The 21743-nt window shown below is 44.0% G+C and overlaps 1 protein-coding gene across 3 annotated transcripts; it reads right to left on the bottom strand.

Moving 5' to 3' along the window:
- Nucleotides 1-1747: 1747 nt before the first annotated feature.
- On the bottom strand, nt 1748-18612 carry Prxl2c (peroxiredoxin like 2C). 3 transcript variants are annotated; one of them, XM_008855112.3, is made up of 6 exons: nt 18317-18606; nt 17968-18036; nt 15908-15961; nt 15630-15741; nt 6614-6739; nt 1748-3321 (listed from the first exon to the last, which is right to left on the bottom strand). In XM_008855112.3, the coding sequence occupies exons 1-6, from the start codon at nt 18530-18532 to the stop codon at nt 3194-3196; spliced, it is 705 nt and encodes a 234-aa protein (XP_008853334.2). In that variant the 5' UTR covers nt 18533-18606; the 3' UTR covers nt 1748-3193. The 3 variants fall into 3 exon arrangements, with proteins under 3 accessions (XP_008853334.2, XP_017650360.2, XP_029413041.1); XM_017794871.2 differs by lacking the exons at nt 1748-3321; nt 6614-6739 and adding an exon at nt 7073-8384 and having other exon boundaries at nt 15636-15741; nt 18317-18612; XM_029557181.1 differs by lacking the exons at nt 1748-3321; nt 6614-6739 and adding an exon at nt 10288-11494 and having other exon boundaries at nt 15636-15741; nt 18317-18612.
- Between the last annotated feature and the right edge of the window lie 3131 nt (nt 18613-21743).

Here is a 21743-nt window from a genome sequence, read left to right as displayed (position 1 = left end):
AAACAGAAACCTGAACATATTTTTTTCTTAGTGCTGAGGATGAAACCCAGGGTCTCATAAACCGTGCAAGTACTGTTATTGAGCTTACAAAGCAGCCTGATTGGTTTCATTTTGCTTTATGAATTGGGGTCTGCTCTTGCATAGCCTGTCTGCAACTAGTGGGCTCATGCAATCGTCTCAGCCTCTTGAGTGGCTGTTTGAGTGCAGGTGTGTGCGACGTGCCTGGCTGTCAGCTGTTTTTTGAAATTTGCACTCCTGCATCTTTGAGGGCTTTTTTTTCTCACTGCAGTAGACTCCTAAGGAATTCCCTCATTGGGCTTCTTCGCCCATGGAGAGATCTTAAGTGTTTTGAGAAGGTTTCAGGTATGTTTTTATGCGTCTTAGTTTTCTTGTGTTGTCCTGGGTGTTGGACCCGGCCAGAGAATAGCTTTCTCATAACCCTGGGATGAATTCCTGCCTCCCAGGCAGCTCATGGCTTCACACATTGTCATCAGTCTGCCATCTGGGTCTGTTTTGGGACCTTCTGGAATCTCTTCTAAAAACAAGTATTTCTTCTCTGTGAAATGTGTGTTACTAATGGTGGTAATAGCATGAGGGTAATGTCTGGTGAATACAGAGCACCACAAATACTTTTTCTTGTTGTTTTATTTTTTGGTGGTGGGTGCTGGTCCACACCTTGAACATGATAGGCAAGCACTGAACTACACATCCCCAAAACTAATATTATATATATATATATATATTCCTCGAACTCAGAGATCAGCCTGCCTCTGCCTCCTGAGTGCTGGGACTAAAGGTGTGCACTACCACGCCCAGCCTATATTATTCTTTTATCTACTATTTCTATGTTTTTTTGCAGAGAGAATTTCAGTATTTCAATCCTAATTCATGACTTGGATGTTTGGAGCATGTTTATGTAGATCACAGTGTGCTTTTCAGATGATCTTATCACACACAGACACATACAGACATATGCACGCATACACATACACAGACAGAAAGACACACACACACACACACACACACACACACACACACACACACACACACACACACACATAAATGTCCAGGCTCCAGAGTGATCTCCTGCCTCAGTCTTCCCAGTAGCTAGACTACAGGTGCATGCATGCTACCTTGCCCAGCTGGTGACTGTATTACATGTATTTGTTTGGGTGGCAACTCTCCTGCACTGTCCTTATGTAACTGTACCTCCCTAGAGCCACATAAAGGAAATTTATCTAGAAAAATGTGTACACTTACAAATATATAAATTTTAGTTAAATATGGCAAAGGGATATTGGTTACCACTTTTCCTTTTATGTTCAAAACAGAACAGGCTGGGTGTATCAGCACACACCTGGAGTCCCAGCACTTCGAAGGTTGAGACAGGAGGATTGAGAGTTCATGGCCAGCCTGTGCTAGAGTATTTTAGGATTTACTTATTTAATTTTATGTGTGTGTCTGAGTGTGTGTATGTGCACCATGTATGTGTAGGCATATTCAGAGGCCAGAAGCAGATGCCAGATCCCCTGTAGCCATAGATGCAGAAATCTGTGAACATCTTGATGTAGGTGCTGGGAACCAAACCCGAGTTCTCTGCAAGAGCAGCCAAGTGCTCTTAACTACAGAGCTACCTCTCCATAGGTTAGAGAGTTCTACATAGTGAGACACTTCCCCCCACCAAAAAACGCTAGAAAAAATAAAACATCCCAAACAACAACAACAAAAAATCCCAAAACATTTCAACTTTAAATTCCGAAAATCTCATTTTTATTGATTTAAAAGCATGACTATTCATGAATACACAGATGAAAATACATTAAAAATATTCTTGTGACTTAATATGGTTTATATAAAAGTTTGAGTTCGCCAGTTGTGGAGGTGCATGCCTTTAGTCCCGGCACTCAGGAGGCAAAAGCTGGCGGACCTCTGTGAGTTCAAGGTCAGCCTGGTATACATAGTGAGTTTCAGGCCAAGTGGGGCTACAGGGAGACCCTGTCTCAAAAAGACTGAAAAAAAAGCATATGCCCCCACACCTGACCAAAGTTTTTAAAATTTAGAGTCTTTGAAAAACAAACCAAAACTAAAACTTTTCCTCAACTCTCAATTCCACCACAAAAATCCTAGTGCAGCCGGGTATGGTAGTACACACCTTTAGTCCCCGAACTTGGGAGGCACAGGCAAGCAGATCTCTATGAATTTAAGGCTAGCCTGGTCTACAGAGACAGTACAGGCTAGCCAGGCTATACAGTGAGACCCTGTCTCAAAAAACAAAAAAACAAAAACAAAAACCCCTAGTGCAATGGGTGGTGGGTGTGCGCTGACCAGGTGCTGTACTGTCTGTAAGAGGTCTGGCTTTCATTTACTTAATCAATGAGGCTGGAAACATGGGAGATAACCAGTGTCACCTGCATCCCCCAGTGTCACCTGCCCCTCCGTGGAGGCTTTATGTAGGTAGATGTTTGCCTTTTAATGTTTAAAGGCTTCTTCCTGCCCCATCCCCCAATCAGTCAAGCTTACATGAGAACATAGGAAATACAGAAAAGTCTGGAAAAGAAAGCAGAAAACACCTGTCCTGTAACCACATAGACATATCCACTGGCAGTGTTAGTGTGTTTATTCCCCATCTTCTAAGCATACAAAAAAGTAAACTTACATATGTGCACACAAAAGTGGTTAGCTGCTTACAGAACTTGACCTTCTAGGTTTTTTCCTGCTGAATGAAACTTGAGTTGTTCTCCCTTCCCTTTATGCATTCCTCCCTTCCACTGATTGACTTTTTCTGAGACAGGGTCTCCCAATGTAGCTCAGGCTGGCCTCCTGCCTCCATCTCCCAGTGTTAGGATTACAGGCATGCGCCATCAGACTTGGCCTCCTTCCTCTCCCTTCTTATAATTTAATTGCCAAAATTTTCTTGAATGGATGTACCATACTATAAAATATTAACAATGGTATTAATAATTTTATAACTTTTGGAGTTTTTCTTATAAAACTAAGTGCTATGAAATTTAAAAGGTCTATCACATTTTTGACAACTGATGCCCCTCAGCATGCAGTTCAACAGATTGTGTTTTCATAACCCCTCAATGGCTATGAAGAGCCGCAGCAAGGGACATAGGCATGCGGCTGTGACACCTCGAATTTTGGTTTGCATTTCAAGGGCCCCTGAGTAAGTGGCAGATTCCACATTAAGTCACACATGGATAACTGAAGGTCTGCTTGCGAAGTTCACGTGCTGAACTCCTACAAGCTGTAAAACAGAGTTTATGGGCTTGTGATCCAACCTATTCCTATCGTGATGTACAAAGTGGATGTTGTTACCTAGAAGAGAGCAAGGACAAAGGCTGAGGATTGCACCGTAATTATTGTCAGATTTACTGCTTAGCAGGATCAAGGAAGTGCTTCAACTTTTAATTAGTCCAAAGGGAAAAATTAATTATCCGGAGTCCATTATATTCTCTATATAATGCCATCCTAACTCTGTATTACGGTGATAAAGCATGACAGGGGTCTGGTTAAGTAAGCGTATTACTTAATGCTTTACGAGCTCCAAGGGGAAAGTTTCTTAAATTATACCCTTCTGTTCATTTTCATTAAATAATTAAAGCATCCTGTCAGGCAGGCAATACGTTAACTAACATAGATAACAGGCTGGAAAATCACATTTGTTTCCTAAGCATATGCAATCACAGTATAAATCACTTCAGAAACTTCCCTCCTGGGGCTGGGGTTGCAGCGCAGCGGTGAAGTGCTTGCCCAGCCCAGCACTCCTGAGGATCTGGGTTTATCCCCTGCATCACTAAAATATAAAAGAAAAATACTGATTTCATAGGATGTTTTCAAACTATAACCTAAGAGATTAAAAGATAAGGCAGTAAGACAATCAATTACAATACATGTCATTCCATGAGCACTTCATTCTTAAGCCACCAAAGATGTGGTCAAGTGACTCAGCAGCATGGAGATGAGGCACTCAAACAAAACAAAATAACCCTTTCAGGATTCAGGATGGAAATCAGTTATTTAAAAATGTGGCTCTGGGGCCTGGGGGTGTGGTTCAGTGACAAGGGCAGTGTGCACAAGGCACTGGGCTCAGTACCCAGTACCACAGAGAAAGAAAAACATAGACTGGTGAAATGGCTCAGCTGGTAAAGGCACTTGCCACCAAGCCTGACAGTCTGAGTTTGATTCCATATCATGGAAGGGGAGGACAGATTCCTACAAGTTGTCCTCTTTGACACGTGTGCATCACCCCCCCAGCAACACATGCGCGTGCACACACACACACACACACACACACACAGATACACTAAAGTGTTTAAAAAAAAATCTTAAAAATTAAAAAGCTGGTTGTATTGGGGCTGGAGAGATGGCTCAGTGGTTAAGAGCACTGGCTGCTCTTGTAGAGGACCTGGATTCAGTTCCTAGCACCTACATGGCAGCTAACCATAGTCTGTAACTCTAGTTCCAAGGTATTGGATGCTCTCTTCTGGCCTCCACAGGCACTGCACACATGGTGCACTTAAATATGTATAAGCAAAACACTCATACACAGAAAATAAAAAAAAGTTAAAACAGCTATTTGGGGTGGAGCCTGCCTTTAAACCCTAGCCCTCAGGAGGTAGATAAAAGTACAGTTCTGGGTATAGCATGGACACTCAACATGAATGAGGCCCTGACTCAATCCCAGGAACAAAACCAGGCTCTTAAGTGGTTCAATGGCATTCTAAGCAAATTTATAAGACCCATAAAACAGGCTAAAATAGATAAATACTTATCTGTTCATGGGGACTGAGCCAGGCAGCATGTATCTGCCACTCCATCCCCAAAGGGTTTCTTTTTAAACTAATCTGCTGCTACAAGTGTGCCTGCCGAAACCCCACCCCCTACAAAAGCCTTTCCTTAGCCAGGTGAGGTGGCATATGTCTTTAATTTCAGCACTCAGGAGGCTGAGGCAAATGATCTGTGAGAGTGAAGCCAGCCTGGTCTACATAGCAAGTTCTGGGCCAGTTGGGGCTATAGGGAGACCCTGTCTGAAACAACAAAAACAACAAAAAAGCCTTTCTTTAAACAGCCTGGGATTTATAAAAGTGTTATTTTATTACTCTTGGAAGACATGCTCCCTAGCAGGTACAATTTTCAAAAGACGTAAGAACAAAGAACAATCAGCCTGCAGCACAGTGTCTGGTCTCTTACTGCAGGACTCGCATGGGGAAACTGCCAGCTTTCTGTACTTCCCAGTGTGTGTGTAGCCAGAGGCATCTGGCAATTCTCATGAAATGGGCTGTCCCTGGCACTGACTTGCTCTGACACTGGGAGGGTCTCTTGGTTTTGTTAGGAAAAATAAAATGAGATTCCTTCATTCACAAAAAGAACATGCTAGGTGATTCTCATGGTTAATTTTTTGTTTCTTCTTCTAGACAGGGTCTCACTATGTAGCCTTGGCTGTCCTGGAACTCACTATGTAAACGAGGTTGGCTTTGCTCTCATAGAGATCTGCCTGCCTCTGCCTCCCAAGTGCTGGGATTAAAGATGTGCACCACCACACCCAGTTGATTTACTGATTTTAATTTTATGTGTATGAGTTTTTTACCTACATGTATGTAAGTACGCCCATGTGTAAAATGCCCCTGGAGATCAGAAGAGGGTGTCAGATCCCCTGGAACTGGAGTTATAGATGATTATTAGCCTTTATGAGGGTGCTGGAAACCAAACCTAGGTCCTCTGAAAGAGCAGGCAGCCAGTGCTCTCAACTGCTGAGTCACCTCTCCAGCCCCCTGAAATTTTTTTATAAGGTTTGTTTTAAGGGGCTGGAGAGATGGCTCAGAGGTTAGGAGCACTGGCTAGCCTGTTCTTCCAGAGGCCCTGGGTTCGGCTAACAACCATTCTTAACTCCAGTTCCATGCGGGCAAAACACTCATACACATAAAAATAAATAAGTAAAAGATTTAGTCCCTGGGCAGGGTGGCACACACCTTTAATCCTAGTACTTTTGAAGCAGAGAAAGGTGTACTTCTGTGTTCTCTGTGATTTCAAGTCCAGCCTGGTCTAAACAGTGAATCCAAGGCCAGCCAGGGCTACACAGTGAAACCCTTTCTCAAAGCAAAACAAAACAAAACACTTTTAAAAAGATTTATTTTTAATTATGTGTATGGGGGTGGGAGGGCTTTGTGCTTTCAGTCCAGGTGCCCCTGAAGGCCAGAAGATGGAGTTGAATCTCCTACAGTTGGAGTTATAGGTGGTTGTAAGCCTCTTCATGGGAAGGCTGGGAACTGAACCTCGGTCCTCTGCAAGTGCAGTATGTGCTCATAACTATTGTGCCATCTGTCTACCCCCACTGAATGTTTTAAACAGTGTAACTGTCATAGCAATCAGCAGCTCACAGCATACTTTCCATGTCCAAATCCCTGCCCTCAGACACCAAAGATAGGGACACTCATCAAACATAGACATCAATATACGAAGTCTCAGAAAATAAAAGATGCCCTTACCAAAGCATGCCACATTATTAGGCTAAGCTTCCCACTTTCAGATAGTTGTCTATCACATGAAGAAAGTGGGTGATTTTTAGACCGTAGAGGGTACTAGAACGTTACCTGCCCTTGATGCTCACCTGGACCTAAAATGAAGGTTCCACCTTGCTGAGCTGGGTCTCCTTGGAAATCAAAAAGAGGGCCAGTGACTGCCCGCCATAGGCTCTGAAGGCTTCCCGAGAGCAGGTTGGACTTTATGTGGGAATATTTAAAAAATATTTTATTTATTATTTTTATTTTTTATGTGTTATGCTTGCATGTAGGTAAGTGCACCCATGTTGTCCAATGCCTGCAGAGGACAGAGAGGCTGTTGGATCCCCTGGAACTGGAGTTATGAACAGTTGTTAGCTGCCATGTGGGTGCTGGGATTCAAACCTGGGTCTTCTGCAAGAACAGTCAGTGTTCCTAACCGCTGAGCCATTTCTCCAGCCCCTAAAACATTTTTTTAAATTTTACTTTATTTAAAATTATGTGTATATGTGTGTCTGTGCAAGTGAGTGCATGTGCCCATAGAGGGCAGAAGAGGGCATCAGATCCCTTGGAACTGGAGTTGCAGGCAGTTGTGAGCCGGCTGATGTGGGTACTGGGAACTGAACTCAGGTCCTCTTAGCTGCTGAGCCATCTCTCCAGCCCCCCAAATGTCCTTTATTGTGCTCCATCTTCCTTTCCTTACTCTTTGATGTGTAGTATAACACTAAGCTTTCTACTTAACTTTTTTTCTGCCTTCAAACAACCTGTTGTCTAGCCCTATGTAAGGCATCAGCAACATCCTTGCCCTCTACACCCACTAAACGCTGCCAGTAACACTGTTCACTGTCTGACAACTGAAGCCATCTCCAGCCTTGGACAAATGTGCTGGGGTGGGGAGGTTCAGGGGGAGAGTAACATCACAGTTGAGAATACTGCCTTTAGGAAAAAAGTGATGATGGTCCTGGGCTGTCAATGACAGTCTCAGATTACTGCTGCTTCCATTTTAACTTTCCCTTCATAGTCTGCTTGATCCCTCACCTGCTAATAGGAAGCCACACCCTCTTTCAGGACACACTGTGGCAGAAACTGTTAAATGGTGGTCAATGCTTGCTTTTCCTAATTCTGAACCCATAACTAAACCTCTATTTTCCAGTTTCCCTCAGTAGGTGTGGCAATGTTCTAACCAGTGAGTGAAGGGGTCACTTCCAGATCAAGCTCCTGGAACTTCCCATAGACGATTCTCTACATCTTTGGCAAGCTTGGATGGAAATGACAGAGCCACAGGAGGGAAGGAGCCTGGGTCTCAGAAGCATGGCTGATGCCTATCTACTTTCTGTTTTCACAGTGACTGACAGACACTTGAGCTTGGCACCAGACCAGTGTTTCCGACTTCAGTTCAACTCAGAGTCTACCTGAAGATAATGTCAGATTCCACAGATAGGGCTAAGCCCCAAGACTGGCGTCCACCACAATTCAGAGGCTAGTCACAAGCCCTGGGCACCCATGACTGGCTATAAATTGGGATTCCTATAAACTCCTCCTGGGGTCCAATTACTTTCCTTGAGTTACTCACAGAATTTAAGCACATAGTTTGTGATGGTTGGTTTGGTTTAATTGTCAACTTGACACTCTAGAATCGCCTGGAGAGGCTCAATGAGGGAGTCTAGATTAGTCTGGCCTGTGGGCATGGCTGCAGAGGATTAGTGGGAAGACCCAGCCACTGTGGGTGGCACCATTCCCTGGGCAGGGGATTCTGGCTTACATGAGTGGAGAAAGGAAGCTCAGCACTGGCATGCATGCATTACATTGCTCTCTTCTTGACTGTTGATATGACGGGAACAGCTGCTTCCAGTTCCTGTGATCTGGAACCCTGACCTGGAACTGTGAGCAAATAAACCTTTTCTCCTTCAAGTTGCTTTTGTCAGGGTTTTATTTTTTTTCAAATTACAGCAACAAGAAATGAAACTAAGACAGAGTCATTTAACATTAGCAGTTTATGGTAAAAAACATTTCAAAGGATACAGATAAAGCCCTGCATGGAGTAAGGCAAGGGGAGGGGCACAGAGCTCACGCGCCCTCTTTGGGTGTGCCACCCTCCAGTCACCCGTCCGGAGGCTCTAGGCCTTGCCCTTTGGTTTTATGGAGATTTCACTGCATGTGCACAAACAACCACACAGACATGTGACAGGATAAGAAGTCTCGAAAGAGTGGGGGAAACCCAGTGAGGTCTGCTACTCAGATCCCCTCAGCCTCTCCGTACATCCTGCCTTCCTAATGGGTATGGATGGGGCAAGACTCCTGAAATGGGGTCTTCTGATACGCTACCAAATAATGTAGGTCAGAGAACGACCTTAAAGTCAGCTACACAACCAAGACTGTTTAGTTTCTATGACCTGCTCCCTTGGGGAGGGAATCATGACAAGGAACTGCAGAGGAAAAGCAGGCTGTACCTATCAGAATGCCACAATGGCCATGCTACCTTTGCCCTGCTGGGATTTCAAACATCACTTCCCTTCTCTCCAACTCTTTTGTGTGTGTACTATGATCAACACTCATCTCACCACTAAAAACGCAAGCTCAGGGCCGGAGAGATGGCTCAGCAGTTAAGAACACTTGTTCTACCAGAGGACCCGGGTTTGATTCCCAGGACCCACATGGTGGCTAACAACCATCCATAACTCTGGGTCCAGGGGATCCAACACCCCCTTCTGGTCTCTGTGGACACTGTATGCACATGGTACACTTTCATACATGCAAGCAATATACTCACACACATAAACTAAGATAAAATAAATAAATAAAATATTTAAAAAACAGGCTCACTAACAAATACACAAGATCAAATTGCAGTTTTATGGAAATCTGTACTTAAAATTAGTGTTCAGAAATCCATATTAGCACCTTAAGTCTAAAGAAAAGGTTAGTATGTCAGAAATCCAATTAAAGGAGATGTCAGACCCAGAACTGAGCAATCTGATGTCACACACAGCCTCATCTCACCAGCTTGGATCTAGTTCTTATGTGTAAAATTCCTGCTTCTCAGATTTGTACACAGCAATTGTTCCCTTCCATTTACTGGCTATACTTTCAAATTCTTTTGCTTTATAAAACAGGCATCATTATTAATTTTCTCTTTTTGTTTTATAGTACTGGGGAACTGAACCCATGGCCATGTACCTAACATTAGACAAGTCAACTACTCACGAGTTCCATCTACCATCTATAACTTCTGTACTATTAATAATCCTAATGACTATCCTAAAAATCTTAGAGTACTGATTTACAAGAAAGAATCTTTAAAAAGTAGTTTATGACAATCTAGGGCTGGAGAGACATCTCAGCGGTTAAGAACACTGATTATTCTTGCAGAAGACCCGGGTTTGAATCCTAGCACCCACATGGCAGCTAACAACTGTCTGTAACTAGAGTCCCAGGGCATAGTCGGACAATCAAATAATTTTTGTTTTTTCAAAAATATTTATTATTTATTCTGTATTGTGTGTGCATCATGGTACATGTGTGGAGGGTAGAGGACAACTTGTGGGAATCAGCTCTCTCCTTCTACCACGTGGGTTTCAGGAATTAAGAAACTCAGATTGTAAGGCAGGGTCACAAGTGCCTTTACCCACAGAGCTATCTCTCTGGCCCAAAATCCAATATTTTCTGTTTGGTAATATAGTACTTTAATACTCCAAAAATACATATAATACTATACAATTATGTATAGGTATTATATATAGTACATAGCGATATATCTCATATTTGTACATTATAGCTTATATGATTCAGTATATGTATATATATTTGTGTATCACATTTGTTATTTAAATACAGTTATGTAAAACTATACTTAATGTATATGCTATATAAAGTACATTTAAATTAAAGGCGTTTAAGAGATTTGCATATTCTCTCTCTTAATTATAAGGATGCATTTATCTGGAATTCACGTGTTTTCTTTGCATTCCATATATTAGTTGTGACAACAAATGAGGTGTTACTTAGTGAAACTCACAGTTTATATCTAAAGTGTTAAATGACAAACAAATCTTAAACATGCTGAGATCATTACAGCACATAAAAACAGTGAACCAAAATACAAGGCCTGCGATCTGAACTGCTGATATTTCCTACTCCAGGGAGAGGAGAAAATTCAATACCAGGCATCACCAGTTTTAACTATGTTTAGGTTGAATTCTTTAAATCCATCAGCAAGCCTGGGCCAGGTGTTACTCGCCTTTAATCCCAGCACTCAGGAGGCTGAGGTAGGCAGAGGTCTGTGAGTTTGGGGTTAGCCTGGTTTACATAGCAAGTCTAGGTTAGCCATTGATACACAGTGACACCCTGTCTCAAAAATAAATAAATAAATAAATAATAAAATAAATAATAAAGTAAAACAACCAATAAAGGATCATGGCAATCCACCTCCAGCAGCTCCCATCCCCATCTCCAGGAAGGCTTCCCAGTCCCTCCTGGTGGGTAACGACAGCTTTGTCACGGCCATTGGCTCTGGTTTGGCCAAGTTTCCTCTTCCACAAGGGTAATGTGACTGTTCCACTTTGCTGCCACTTCAGGACTCTTCCAGGATAAATCTGAACTCCAGTCACCCCAAACTCAGTGTGAACCAGCCCCATCTATTCAGCTGTTCACACTAGTTCTCAAACATGGCACCTGGGCTTCAGCCACAGGTAGGCACCTGTCCTTTGTCTTAGAGTGCCCTTCCCCACCCTCACTGCACCAGTAACTTCTTTCACAGTGAGCTTCTTTCACAGGGACTTCACTCTGGAGCCAACTGCTTCCAGGCCTTCTGCCTTGCATTTCTGACACAGGTGGGTGTTCCTACCTCATCTCCTTGATCACAGGCCTTTAAGCTATGCCCAACTCTCTGGAAGGCAGGAGCTGTCCTTTATAGCCCCTTGCCCCAGGAAGCATTCATCACAGTGGTATAACAGGTAAATGCTCAGTAACTGTTGAGAATGACTGACTTGAGTCTAAAAACTCCAGCAACAATAACCAAGTTAGCTAAAGTTTGCTAAGATCTACTAATCACATTGGAGTTGTGGTGCAAGAATAGGGAATGTGGATCTGAATTGTAAGCAGGGAATGTAGACAATAGAGAGTTGAGTAAATAACAACTCTTCAACTAATGATCAGCACTACCAGCAACTTTAAGAGCAGTAAGAGGGTAACAGTGAAGTACCAGAGGTTGTTAAAGTCCAAGGAGGAAAACAATGCCTGCAGTGTGAATTGTTATTAGGAGCCTCTTCGGTCTGGGCTTCAAAGCAGGATTTCTTGACATGCAGTATCTGACACCATGGTGTTCAGACACAAAAGCATGCGAACTAAATATATTCTTACATTGATAACAGAAGTGAAATGTCCTCATAAAAAGTATGAAAGTCGGAGGGACAGGGACTAGAGAGATGGCTCAGCTGTAAAAGCACTGGCTGTACTTGCAGAGGACCTGGGTTTGATTCCTAGTACCCACATGGTGGCTAACAACCATGCATAACTCCAGTTCCTGGGGGCGGGGGGTTAATGCCCTCTTCCGTCCTCCATGGGCACTACACGACATGGGAGCACTTACTTGGATGCAGGCAATACACTCATACACATAAATAAAAATAATATATATTTTTTTAAATTACAGGGGGCTGGAGAGATGGCTCAGCAGTTAAGTGCACTGACTGCTCTTTGCAGAGGACCTGGGTTTGATTCTCAGCATCCACATGGCGGCTTAACAACTGTCCGTGACTTCAGTTTCAGGGGATCTGATGCCCTCTTCTGACCTCTGCAGGCATTGCATGGGTGTACTTACATCTAGATAATATACTCATACACATAAAATAAAAAAATAATTTTTTTTAAGAAAGTACAAAAGTCAGGCTGGGGTACGGCTTAGTGGTATATTTTCACCAGGCATATGCAAGGGTCTGGCTTAGTGGTATATTTTCGCCAGGCATATGCAAGGCTCTGGGTTTAATACACAGTACCACTCCCTCAAAAGGCCAATTTTACATCTTTGAAGTAAATACTACAGTAACTTTTTCATTAGATACACACATATACACACTAGAGGTCTTTAAGAAAATTGTTCTAGTTCTCACAAAAATTGATATACACTGAGAACACTTTTCTGCCACTTGCTCTTGTTCATTAAATAGGACTTTGCCAGCACCTTCCCAAGTCATGCTATGGTTTAGAAGTGTCTCAAAGAAGCAGTAGACTGCTATAGACACAGCTCAACATGCCACATTGCTGTGAGATTAGAACACCAGTCTGCCAAGAGAAATGCAGACACCGAGGGCCTAGCTCATTGGGTTTAGAGGGGAAGAAGGGCTTGCCTGGGGAACTGGGCTACAGGCCATCAGTGTTATGTTCTGACAAAGAATATGGCCACCTTCTGCCCATGTCCTGAATATCTGAATGAGGCTGAATTAGAAGGTAACAAACTAAGTTGTTTGGTAGAGGAAATTTCATGTCAGTGGACCATCTAGGCTATGGCATGGTCCCTGTTCACTACTTTTTGTCAGCTCTATAGGAATGAGATTAGAACACCAATCTGCCAAGAGAAATGCAGACACCGAGGGCATAGCTCATTGGGTTTAGAGGGGAAGAAGGGCTTGCCTGGGGAACTGGGCTACAGGCCATCAGTGTTATGTTCTGACAAAGAATCTGGCCACCTTCTCCCCATGTCCTGAATATCTGAATGAGGCTGAATTAGAAGGTAACAAACTAAGTTGTTTGGTAGAGGAAATTTCATGTCAGTGGACCATCTAGGCTATGGCATGGTCCCTGTTCACTACTTTTTGTCAGCTCTATAGGAAAAGAGAGCAGAAAGATGGCAAGGAAAAGCATGTGGGAAAGTTCCAAGACATGGACAAACCAGCTGTAATTATTGGAGAGATTGACTGAGGTCTTAAAGAGAAACCTGAGTTCTGCATTGGAACAATAAGAAAGATGTCCTGAGGGGAAGACCCCATCCAATGAAGCCTCAAACTTGTGAAAAACAGAAATTCATTTGAAAGAAGAGACCTAATGCCACTGAAGGGGTTCCCAGCTCAAAAACAACTGCCTAGGGAAGTATTTCCCCTGGTTCAACCACCAAGGTTCAGATGTCATTACCACTAGGGTAGAATGGGGCCAGTCTACATCTTGCATTGGCAGCAGAACCTGGCAGCACTGCCTACCTGGTGCTGGTTTTACAGGCATGCAAAGTGCAGAAGATACGGGATCATGAAGGCATGTACCAAGGTTCTGCAAAGTCACTAAGGCCAGGCAATGTGTGGCAGGGTCACATTCCCTGTAAGTAGGCCATTATATGAAGCTATGAAGATGAAACCTAAGTTGCAATGGGAACCCCAGGATATTGGAGATGTCAGGACTAAGGAATGTGAGTGGAGCTAGCCCAACAGAGACCCAACCTATGCTGAAGGCAGTGGAACTCAATGGGCAGGGCTGTCCAAGTTTGTTGGAATACATACAATTTTACCAAGAGTCCCAGATGCTGGCCATGGAGCTGTAGGGTTGGTGTTTGCCCTACTGGGTTTTGATCTTTGTAGCCGTTTGAATAAGAGGCATTCCCCATAAGCTCACGTATCTGAATAGTCAGTTGGTGGCACTATTTGGGGACAGTCATGGAACTTTTAGGAGGTGTGGCCTAGTTGGAGGAAGCACATCATTGGGGACAGACTTTTAGAGTTCAGAGCCTTGCCTTCCAGTTTAGTTTTCTCTGCTTCCTGCAAGTGGTTCAAGATGTAAGCTCTCAGTTTTCTGCTCTGGCTGCCTCTGCCACCATGCCTCCCCACCATGATAGGCTCTTATTCCTCTGGGACTATAAGCCGAAATACTCTTCTATAAGTTCTCTTGGCCATGGTGTTTTATCACAACAGTGGGAAAGTAACTAATACAGTCTTTCTTTACTATCCTTCCATTCCTCCCTCTTGGAATAGGAGTGTTTACTCTGTGCCACTGTATATTAGAAATATGTAACTTTTTATTTTATAGGGGCTCACAGTTAAGAGTCTGCCTAAGTTTCAGAAAAAAACTATGGATTTTTTAATAGTGCTGACACTCTTAAAAACTATGGGGACTTTTTCTGGGCATAGTGACCCACACCTTTAATCCCAGCACTTGGGAGCAGAGGTAGGTGTATCTCTGTGAGATCAAGGCCAGCCTGGTCTACATAGTGAATTCCAGGCCAGTTGAGGTTACAGGGAGATCCTATATCAAAAAACAAAATAAAACAAAACAAGATTATGGGGACTTTGAAGTTGGAATGAGTGCATTTTGCATTATGAGAAGGTCATGAGCCTATGTGGGCCAGGGGTGGAATTAAGTTATGATTATTTATTTGTGTGTATGTTGTGCATATGTATGTGTGTGTGAGGGTATACATGTGTCATGTCATAGAAGGTCTGAGGCCAACCTCAGGTGTCAGTCCTTGACTTCCACCTTGTGTGAGACACAATTTCTCTTGATTACTGCTGCACATGCCAGCCTAGCTAGCCTGCAAGCTTCTAGTGATTCTCCTGTCTCTGTCTCCCATTTCCCCCTAGGGGCATGCTGGGATGACAGATGTGTGCACTACTATGTCTAGAAAGGTAGATTCTGGGTATCTAAGCTGAGATACTCATGGTTCCACTGAAGAATCCCCTTTATGATGTAAAGCAACATGTTTGAATATCAAGTTGACAGGGGGTTAGGCTTGTGATAGATAATCATCACTGCCAACTGGACAGGATTTACAATCACCAAGAAGACACATTCTGGGCAAAGCGTTTCCACAGAGATTGAACTGAAGGGGAAGACCCACCCTGAATGAGAGCAGCACCATTCATCCCATGGGCTAGGGTCCCAAACTGAATAAAAAGGGAAAAAAGGAGAAAGTGAGCTAAGTACCAGCACTCATCTCTCTTCTTCCTAATGATGTCATGTGATCAGCCACCTTATGTCCTGGCCACTATGCCTTCCCAACCATGACACCCTGAAACTGTTAACAAAACAAAACCTCCTTTGCTTAAGCTCCTTTTGTCAAGTATTTTCTCACAGTAATGAGAAAAGTAGCACAATTTTCCCATGCACATACGCTTGTTTGAGAGTATTACTGTTTTCTTTGGAAACCTGTCTTACCTGAGGAGGAAACTTCTTCACCTCTTTTCATTCCTAGTCTTCTGTAAATTTCCCTCTCTGGATCAACATAGATTTCATGAGAATATCCAGTCAGTTTGCAGAAAGGCTAAAAAGAGAGTAACTGGAATTTTTAAAGAACAAATAAAGGAAAAATAGTGATAATCTAGTGTCAGTCAATTGGGCTTATTATACTCAGCTAGTCCCCATGATTTTGCTGTTTTATATTTGAAACAGATGTAACATGGTTGTGCCTCAGTCTGCTAGACAGTTACCTCAATATGATGGTAAGATGCCTGTCCAATCACTATAAGGGTGACATCTGCTTCCTTTAGAAGAAAAAAAGGATATTACATATTATTAGAAATTATGTCTTAAACAACTTCCCCTAATGCAATTCTTTCATTTCATTCTAATGCCACCTATAGGACTCTAGAAGAATAGAAAACAGCAAAATCATGACTAGAAGGAAATAAATGCATGCTAAAATATTTTATTAATCAGATGATTGGTTTTTGCTATGTAAGAATTTCAAGGCTTAAGCATAAGACCTACAACTGCAAAACTATTAGAAGAAAACATAGGGGGACTGTTATTCAGCACTAGTTTGGATAATGAATTGGCTCAGCGAGTAAGGTGTGTGCCACCAAGCCTGATGACTTCAGTTTTATCCCAAGAATCCACACGGTGGAAGGAAAGACATGACTCCTGAAAGCTCTCACCCTCCACACATGAGCTGTGGCTGGCATGCATGCCCCTCAACAAAACAAACAAACAAATAAACAAACAAATAAAAAACAGAACAACAAAAACAAAAATATACAAAGCTTGCATTGAAGTAAAAAGCTTCTGTAAAGGAAACAACAGAGAAAAGCCACTGAGTGTATTAGAAGAGAATACATGCAAACTGCGCCATCTGTTAAGAAACTTAAATCCATAAAATGTAAGGAACTCAAATAGAGCAAGAAAACAAATAATCTAGCTTAAAAACTGGATAAAAGTGGGCTAGGGGTCAGTGGTTGTTTAACATGCCCTAGGGCATAGATTTGATCCCCAGTACTGAAAACCAAGGAAAAAAAAACTTGAATAGACATTTCTCAAAAGACAGGAGATATACAAATGGCCAATAGCTATATGAAAATAAGCCAGACTCAGACAAACATGGCATGCTTTCTCTCATGTGCAGAATCTATCTGTCTGTCTGTCTACCTACCTACCTACCTACCATCTATCTATCAATCAATCAGTCATCTAGGACATGAAGGTAGAAAGCGGACTGAGAGGGGAGGAAGAGGTCTAGAGGGAGGAGGGAATGAGAGGGCAATGAAATATGACTACATGTATCAAGAGAGTGGAAGAGAGGACCATTGTGGGAAGGTGACCCTCAAGGAGGGGTAGTTATAAGGAGGGGCAAGTAAGACCAAAGTACAATTATATATATGTATGGATGAAAAATCACAATGAAACCCGTTTCTTGGTATGCTAACCAAAAAGTTAATTAAAAAGAATAATGAATTTTATGAGATGAATGTCAATATTAATGTTACTATTAACAGTAGTACCAATAATGTTATTATCAATATTATTAACAACGTTAGCTTGATGTAATCATTCTACAATGTAACCTAAAAAGTTTATAAAGGAAAGGAATAAAAGAGCAGATGGAAGTTAATTTTTTTCTCACACCCTAACTGATAAAAGTGTGTCCTAATTGTAAAATCAGTTGATATTTGTTTTACAAATGTCCAGTGTCTTCACTCACAAAGCTCATCTGGGGCCAAAACTATCCATTTCTGAAGAAAAACACAGGGGAGTAAGGTGTGGAACTTGCTGTTTATTAACAAATACAAATCAGCACCTTTGAGATATGTTATTTTCTTGTAAGGAACAACTGTTTGGGGTACGTAACACAATAAAGGGTCGAAAAAAATCAGGTACTTCCAGTTTGTGTTTTTTGATATTCTCATGCAACGTTTGAACACGTCAGGTTACCAGGCAACATAAAAATTATGATGGTTAAGAGCTGGGCATGGTGGCACCCGCCTTTAATCCCAGCACTCAAGAGGCAGAAATAAGGCAAGGAAATCTCTGAGTTCGAGGATAGCCTGGTCTACATGGCCAGTTCCAAACCACCCAGAACTACATAGTGAGACTATGTATGATGGTTATTACGTTCACAGGGAGGGAGCAACAAACGCAGGACAGAAATAAACCTGTAATGAATGGGTCTCCCTCCTCGAGCTGAAGAGATGTGCGAGGAGGCTACCCAGCCACATCTCGCCCACAAGGCTGCTCTGCAGCAGGACACTGCCGCCCACTCAGGAAACTTACTTACTTGGAGGAAACTCTTGGGGATTTTGGCCAGATCTTCGACATATTCTTTGCAGACGTAACACAGGAAATGCTGAAATTCAACACACCAAAGGGGCAAGTTAGCAACGCAGCACCCTTGGGATCCAGAGGGCCTGGGTCCTGAGCAGGAGCGCCAGGGGGTGTCACAGTCCCTCTGCGCGCTCAGGTCGGGCCGGGCAGGCCTCGCTCGGAGGCTGTTTTCCTTCTCCGGGTCCCGAGGCCTCTCCGGGCTCGGAGGGAAGGCCAGGCCACGCCAGGCCGAGGCTGTGCAGCGGTCCCCGGCCTTGCACCCCGCGAGTCCTCACTCCGGCCGCCCCGCCGCCCGCGCTCACCCGCACGAATACCACCACAGCCCGCCGCTCACGGAACAGCGCGCCGAATGCCACCCGCCGGCCCGACACGTCCAGCACGGGCAGCTCGGCCACGGCGGCCTCCAGGGGCTGCCCGCGCTCCACAGCCGCCGCCGCCGCGGTCAGGACCGGGGCGGCGCAGCTGCTGACCTGCCGGGTGACGGGAGCGGCCATAGCAGCGTGGCTACCGGGGCGCATGTCTACGGCGACCGGCCAAGAGCCCCGGGGAGGCGGAGCCAAGCGAGGCGGGGCAGAGTCGCAGGAGGCGGAGATGAAGATGAATGTGGTGTGGCGGAGCAGCAGGATGCGGAGCTGGGCCGGATGGGGCGGGGCGGAGCCGCAGGGGCCTCCTGGGTGGGATGGCCCGGAGCTGCTGGAGGCGGGTTCACGGTGACTCCCTTCGGGGCTTGAGGGTGGAGGATTGGTGGACGAGGTTGGGGAACGTTTTCTCCGCGACACACGGAGCCGGTGGGAGCGGGGCTGTGCTGGGTTTCCTCAGGCAGTAGCCCAGGCGCGCAGTTTGAGTGATGAGGCGTAAGACGCTGCCATGGGGAGGTGAGCTGGGTGAGTCCCTGTTTCTACTCGGTTGCGTTTGCTATCAAACTTCCAAAGATTGGCGCTCCGGGTTTTCGGGCTCAGTTGCTCAGGGTAGGAAGTAGGATGTCAGCCTAGGCCTTACTGAAGAAGAAAGCAGCCGGTTCCCCATAACTGCTTGGACTAATGCTAACCTTCCTAATGACCGAGCAAATATAAACGAATTTCCCACGCAGGACAGCTATACTTATGACCCAATAGATTGTTTTCCCTTCAATTCTTTTATGTATTTGGCAGTGCCTTCCGAGTTCTGGAACTATAGGTGTGCACCACCGTGCTGGGAATGCAACTCAGGTCTTCGTGAATGCTAAGTAAGCACTTTACTAATTGAGCTACATACGCATCTCACTTCCGCCTAGTTTTGGCTTTCCCCACTCCCCACATTAGAGTTCAATTAAAAACTTTTTGCCTTTTTGAGAAAGGGCCTCCCTGTAGGCCCATCTGGCCTGGAACTCGCTATGGAGACCAGACATACCTCAATCTCACAGACAGTCGTTTGCCTCTGCCTCCGGAGTACTAGGATTAAAGGTTTGAGCACCATGCCTGGCTTCAATTAAAAAACATTTTATCATGAAAAAATTTTAAGACATCAAAAAGATGAAAACATTTTTTTTACAATGAATGTGCCATTCAGTTTTACTCCACCAGGTTATCCACATGTGGCATTGATGAGTGCCACATTTTTCACGCCCATCTACACCCGTGTGAAAACTTCAAACATCTTCATCCATGAGAAAGTTGTCATTTCTATTTTTTATTCTTTCTTGGTGGTGCTGGGGATGGATTCCAGGGCTTTGCACATTAGGCAAGAACTCTACTACCGGACAACATCCCCAGTTCCTATGATGTCTATTTTAGAAGCACACTTCAGGAATTCATGACTTACCTTCAAAACGTTTCTAGCCAAGGTGAGTGTGAAAGATGGCTGGAGCCAAGAGGATGATGAAGTTAGATGACCTAGCATCCGGTTACAGAAGTCTGCTGTGCACCACCTCAAAATTCTCTCAAGGCAGGAGTGCAACCATTGTCCTGGGTGTGGAGGTGTCTTTGCTGGAGCTTCTCAAGATTGGTGACTGTGTTTCCAAGGTTTCCAGAGCTGTACCAGATAGCATTTGGCTTCTTTAGTCTTCATGAGTTCACTCACCCTTGTAGTGGATTGAGGGTGCAGAAAATGTATAGCAGTTTTCTAGTTGAAGCCCTTAAGGGGCGGAGTACTAGTTCAGCATCTGTGACCATTCTGACTGCTGCCACTTGCAGGAGAGATCCATCCTACATCCCCTTTTATTGTTATTATTTTAAAGTTCTGTGTGTGTGTGTGTGTGTTCACATGAGTGTATGTGCCTGCTGAGGCCAGAGATGTCAGATCTCCTGGAGCTGAATTTACAGAAGACTGTGAGTTGCCTGACACATAGGTGCTGGGAACCCAACTTGGGTCCTCTGCAAAGTCAGTATGTGCTCTTAACCTCTGAGCTATCTCTCCAGCCTGTGCTTTAATTTAAAAAAAAAAAAAATTTGTGGAGGGCACATACACACATGCCAGCACATGTGTAGAAGTCAGAAAACAATGTGTGGGAGTCAGTCATCTCCTTCCACCATGTGGGGTTTAGGGATTGAACTTAGGTCATCAGGCTTGAAAGCAAGTGCCTTTACCCATTGAGCCATCTCCTCAGTCCATTCACTGGCTTTTGTGTAGCTGTTTGTGTGTGTGCATGTGTGTGTGGAGGCCAGAGGTCAATGTCCGGTATCTTCCTCTATTACTCTGTCTTATTATTTTTATTATTTATTACTTTTATGTGTATGCATGTATTGCCTGCATGTAGGTAAGCACACCCATGTCATTCAGTGCCCACGGAGGACAGAAGAGGGCATCAGATCCCCTGGAACTAGAGTTACAGACGGCTGTTAGCCACCATGTGGGTGCTGGGATTTGAACATGGGTCTTATGCAAGAGCAGCCAGTGCTCTTAAACTTTGAGTCACATACTCCTTGATTTTTGTCTTTTTGAAGCAGGGTCTCCCTGTAGCCCCAGCTGTCCTGGAACTCACTATGTAGACCAGGCTGGCCTTGAACACACAGAGATCCACCTGGCTCTGCCTCCCAAGTGCTGGGATTACAGGCATGCGCCACCACACCTGGCTTCTGTCTTACTTTTTAAGATATGGTCTCTCACTGAGCTTGAAGCTCACTGATTTGGATAGAAGAACTGGCCAACTAGTTCCAGGGATCCAGTCTCTATTGCCCTGGCACTAGGATTATGAACATGGGTCACCATGCCTGCTTTTTACATGTGTTCTGGGGAATCCAAACACAGGTCCTAATGCTTTTATGGCAAGTATTTTACCAAGTGACAGCCATCCCCAGCCCATAGATGTATGCTCCCATTGTGCTCCCAGTGTGAGAAACCCAGCAGCAGCTTCAGAAAAGCACAGATTTGTTTCTAAATTAAGATACAATTTCTGAATTTGAGATCTTCCAAGGTGGCCTGGACTCCACAGCAAACTCACAGGGCATACTATTTTACATATTTAAGGAAAATGGTCATCTGTCTGAAATTGTGAGCCGGAAATAGTTCACTTTCCATGTTAGATCGCTGTATGTCTTTAGATGATGTCCTATCTCCACAAAGTTGGGTTTTCAACAGTTGAGATAAAAAGCCATAGCTATAAGCAGGGCGTGGTGGTGCACACCTTTAATCCCAGCACTCAGGAGGCAGAGGCAGATGGATCTATGTGAGTTCAAGGCCAGCCTGGTCTACATAGTGAGTTCCAGGACAGCTGAGGCTACAGGGAGACCCTGTCTCAAAAAGACCAAAAAA

The sequence above is a fragment of the Nannospalax galili genome, unplaced genomic scaffold (assembly GCF_000622305.1).
Source record: "Nannospalax galili isolate Female #2095 unplaced genomic scaffold, S.galili_v1.0 scaffold467, whole genome shotgun sequence".
In the NCBI taxonomy this organism is placed as follows: domain Eukaryota; kingdom Metazoa; phylum Chordata; class Mammalia; order Rodentia; family Spalacidae; genus Nannospalax; species Nannospalax galili.
Note: the sequence above shows the minus strand (reverse complement) of the source record. Positions and strands in the feature narration are given on the sequence as shown.

Excerpts from the sequence above, each read along its gene's own strand:
- Prxl2c (XM_008855112.3), bottom strand. The coding sequence starts at position 18,532 with ATGCGCCCCGGTAGCCACGCTGCTATGGCCGCTCCCGTCACCCGGCAG. Across the intron at positions 15,742-15,907 it reads CATCTTACCATCATATTGAG|CCTTTCTGCAAACTGACTGG; the intron begins GTAACTGTCTAG and ends CTCTCTTTTTAG. Across the intron at positions 3,322-6,613 it reads AACCTTCATTTTAGGTCCAG|GTAACAACATCCACTTTGTA; the intron begins GTGAGCATCAAG and ends GCTCTCTTCTAG.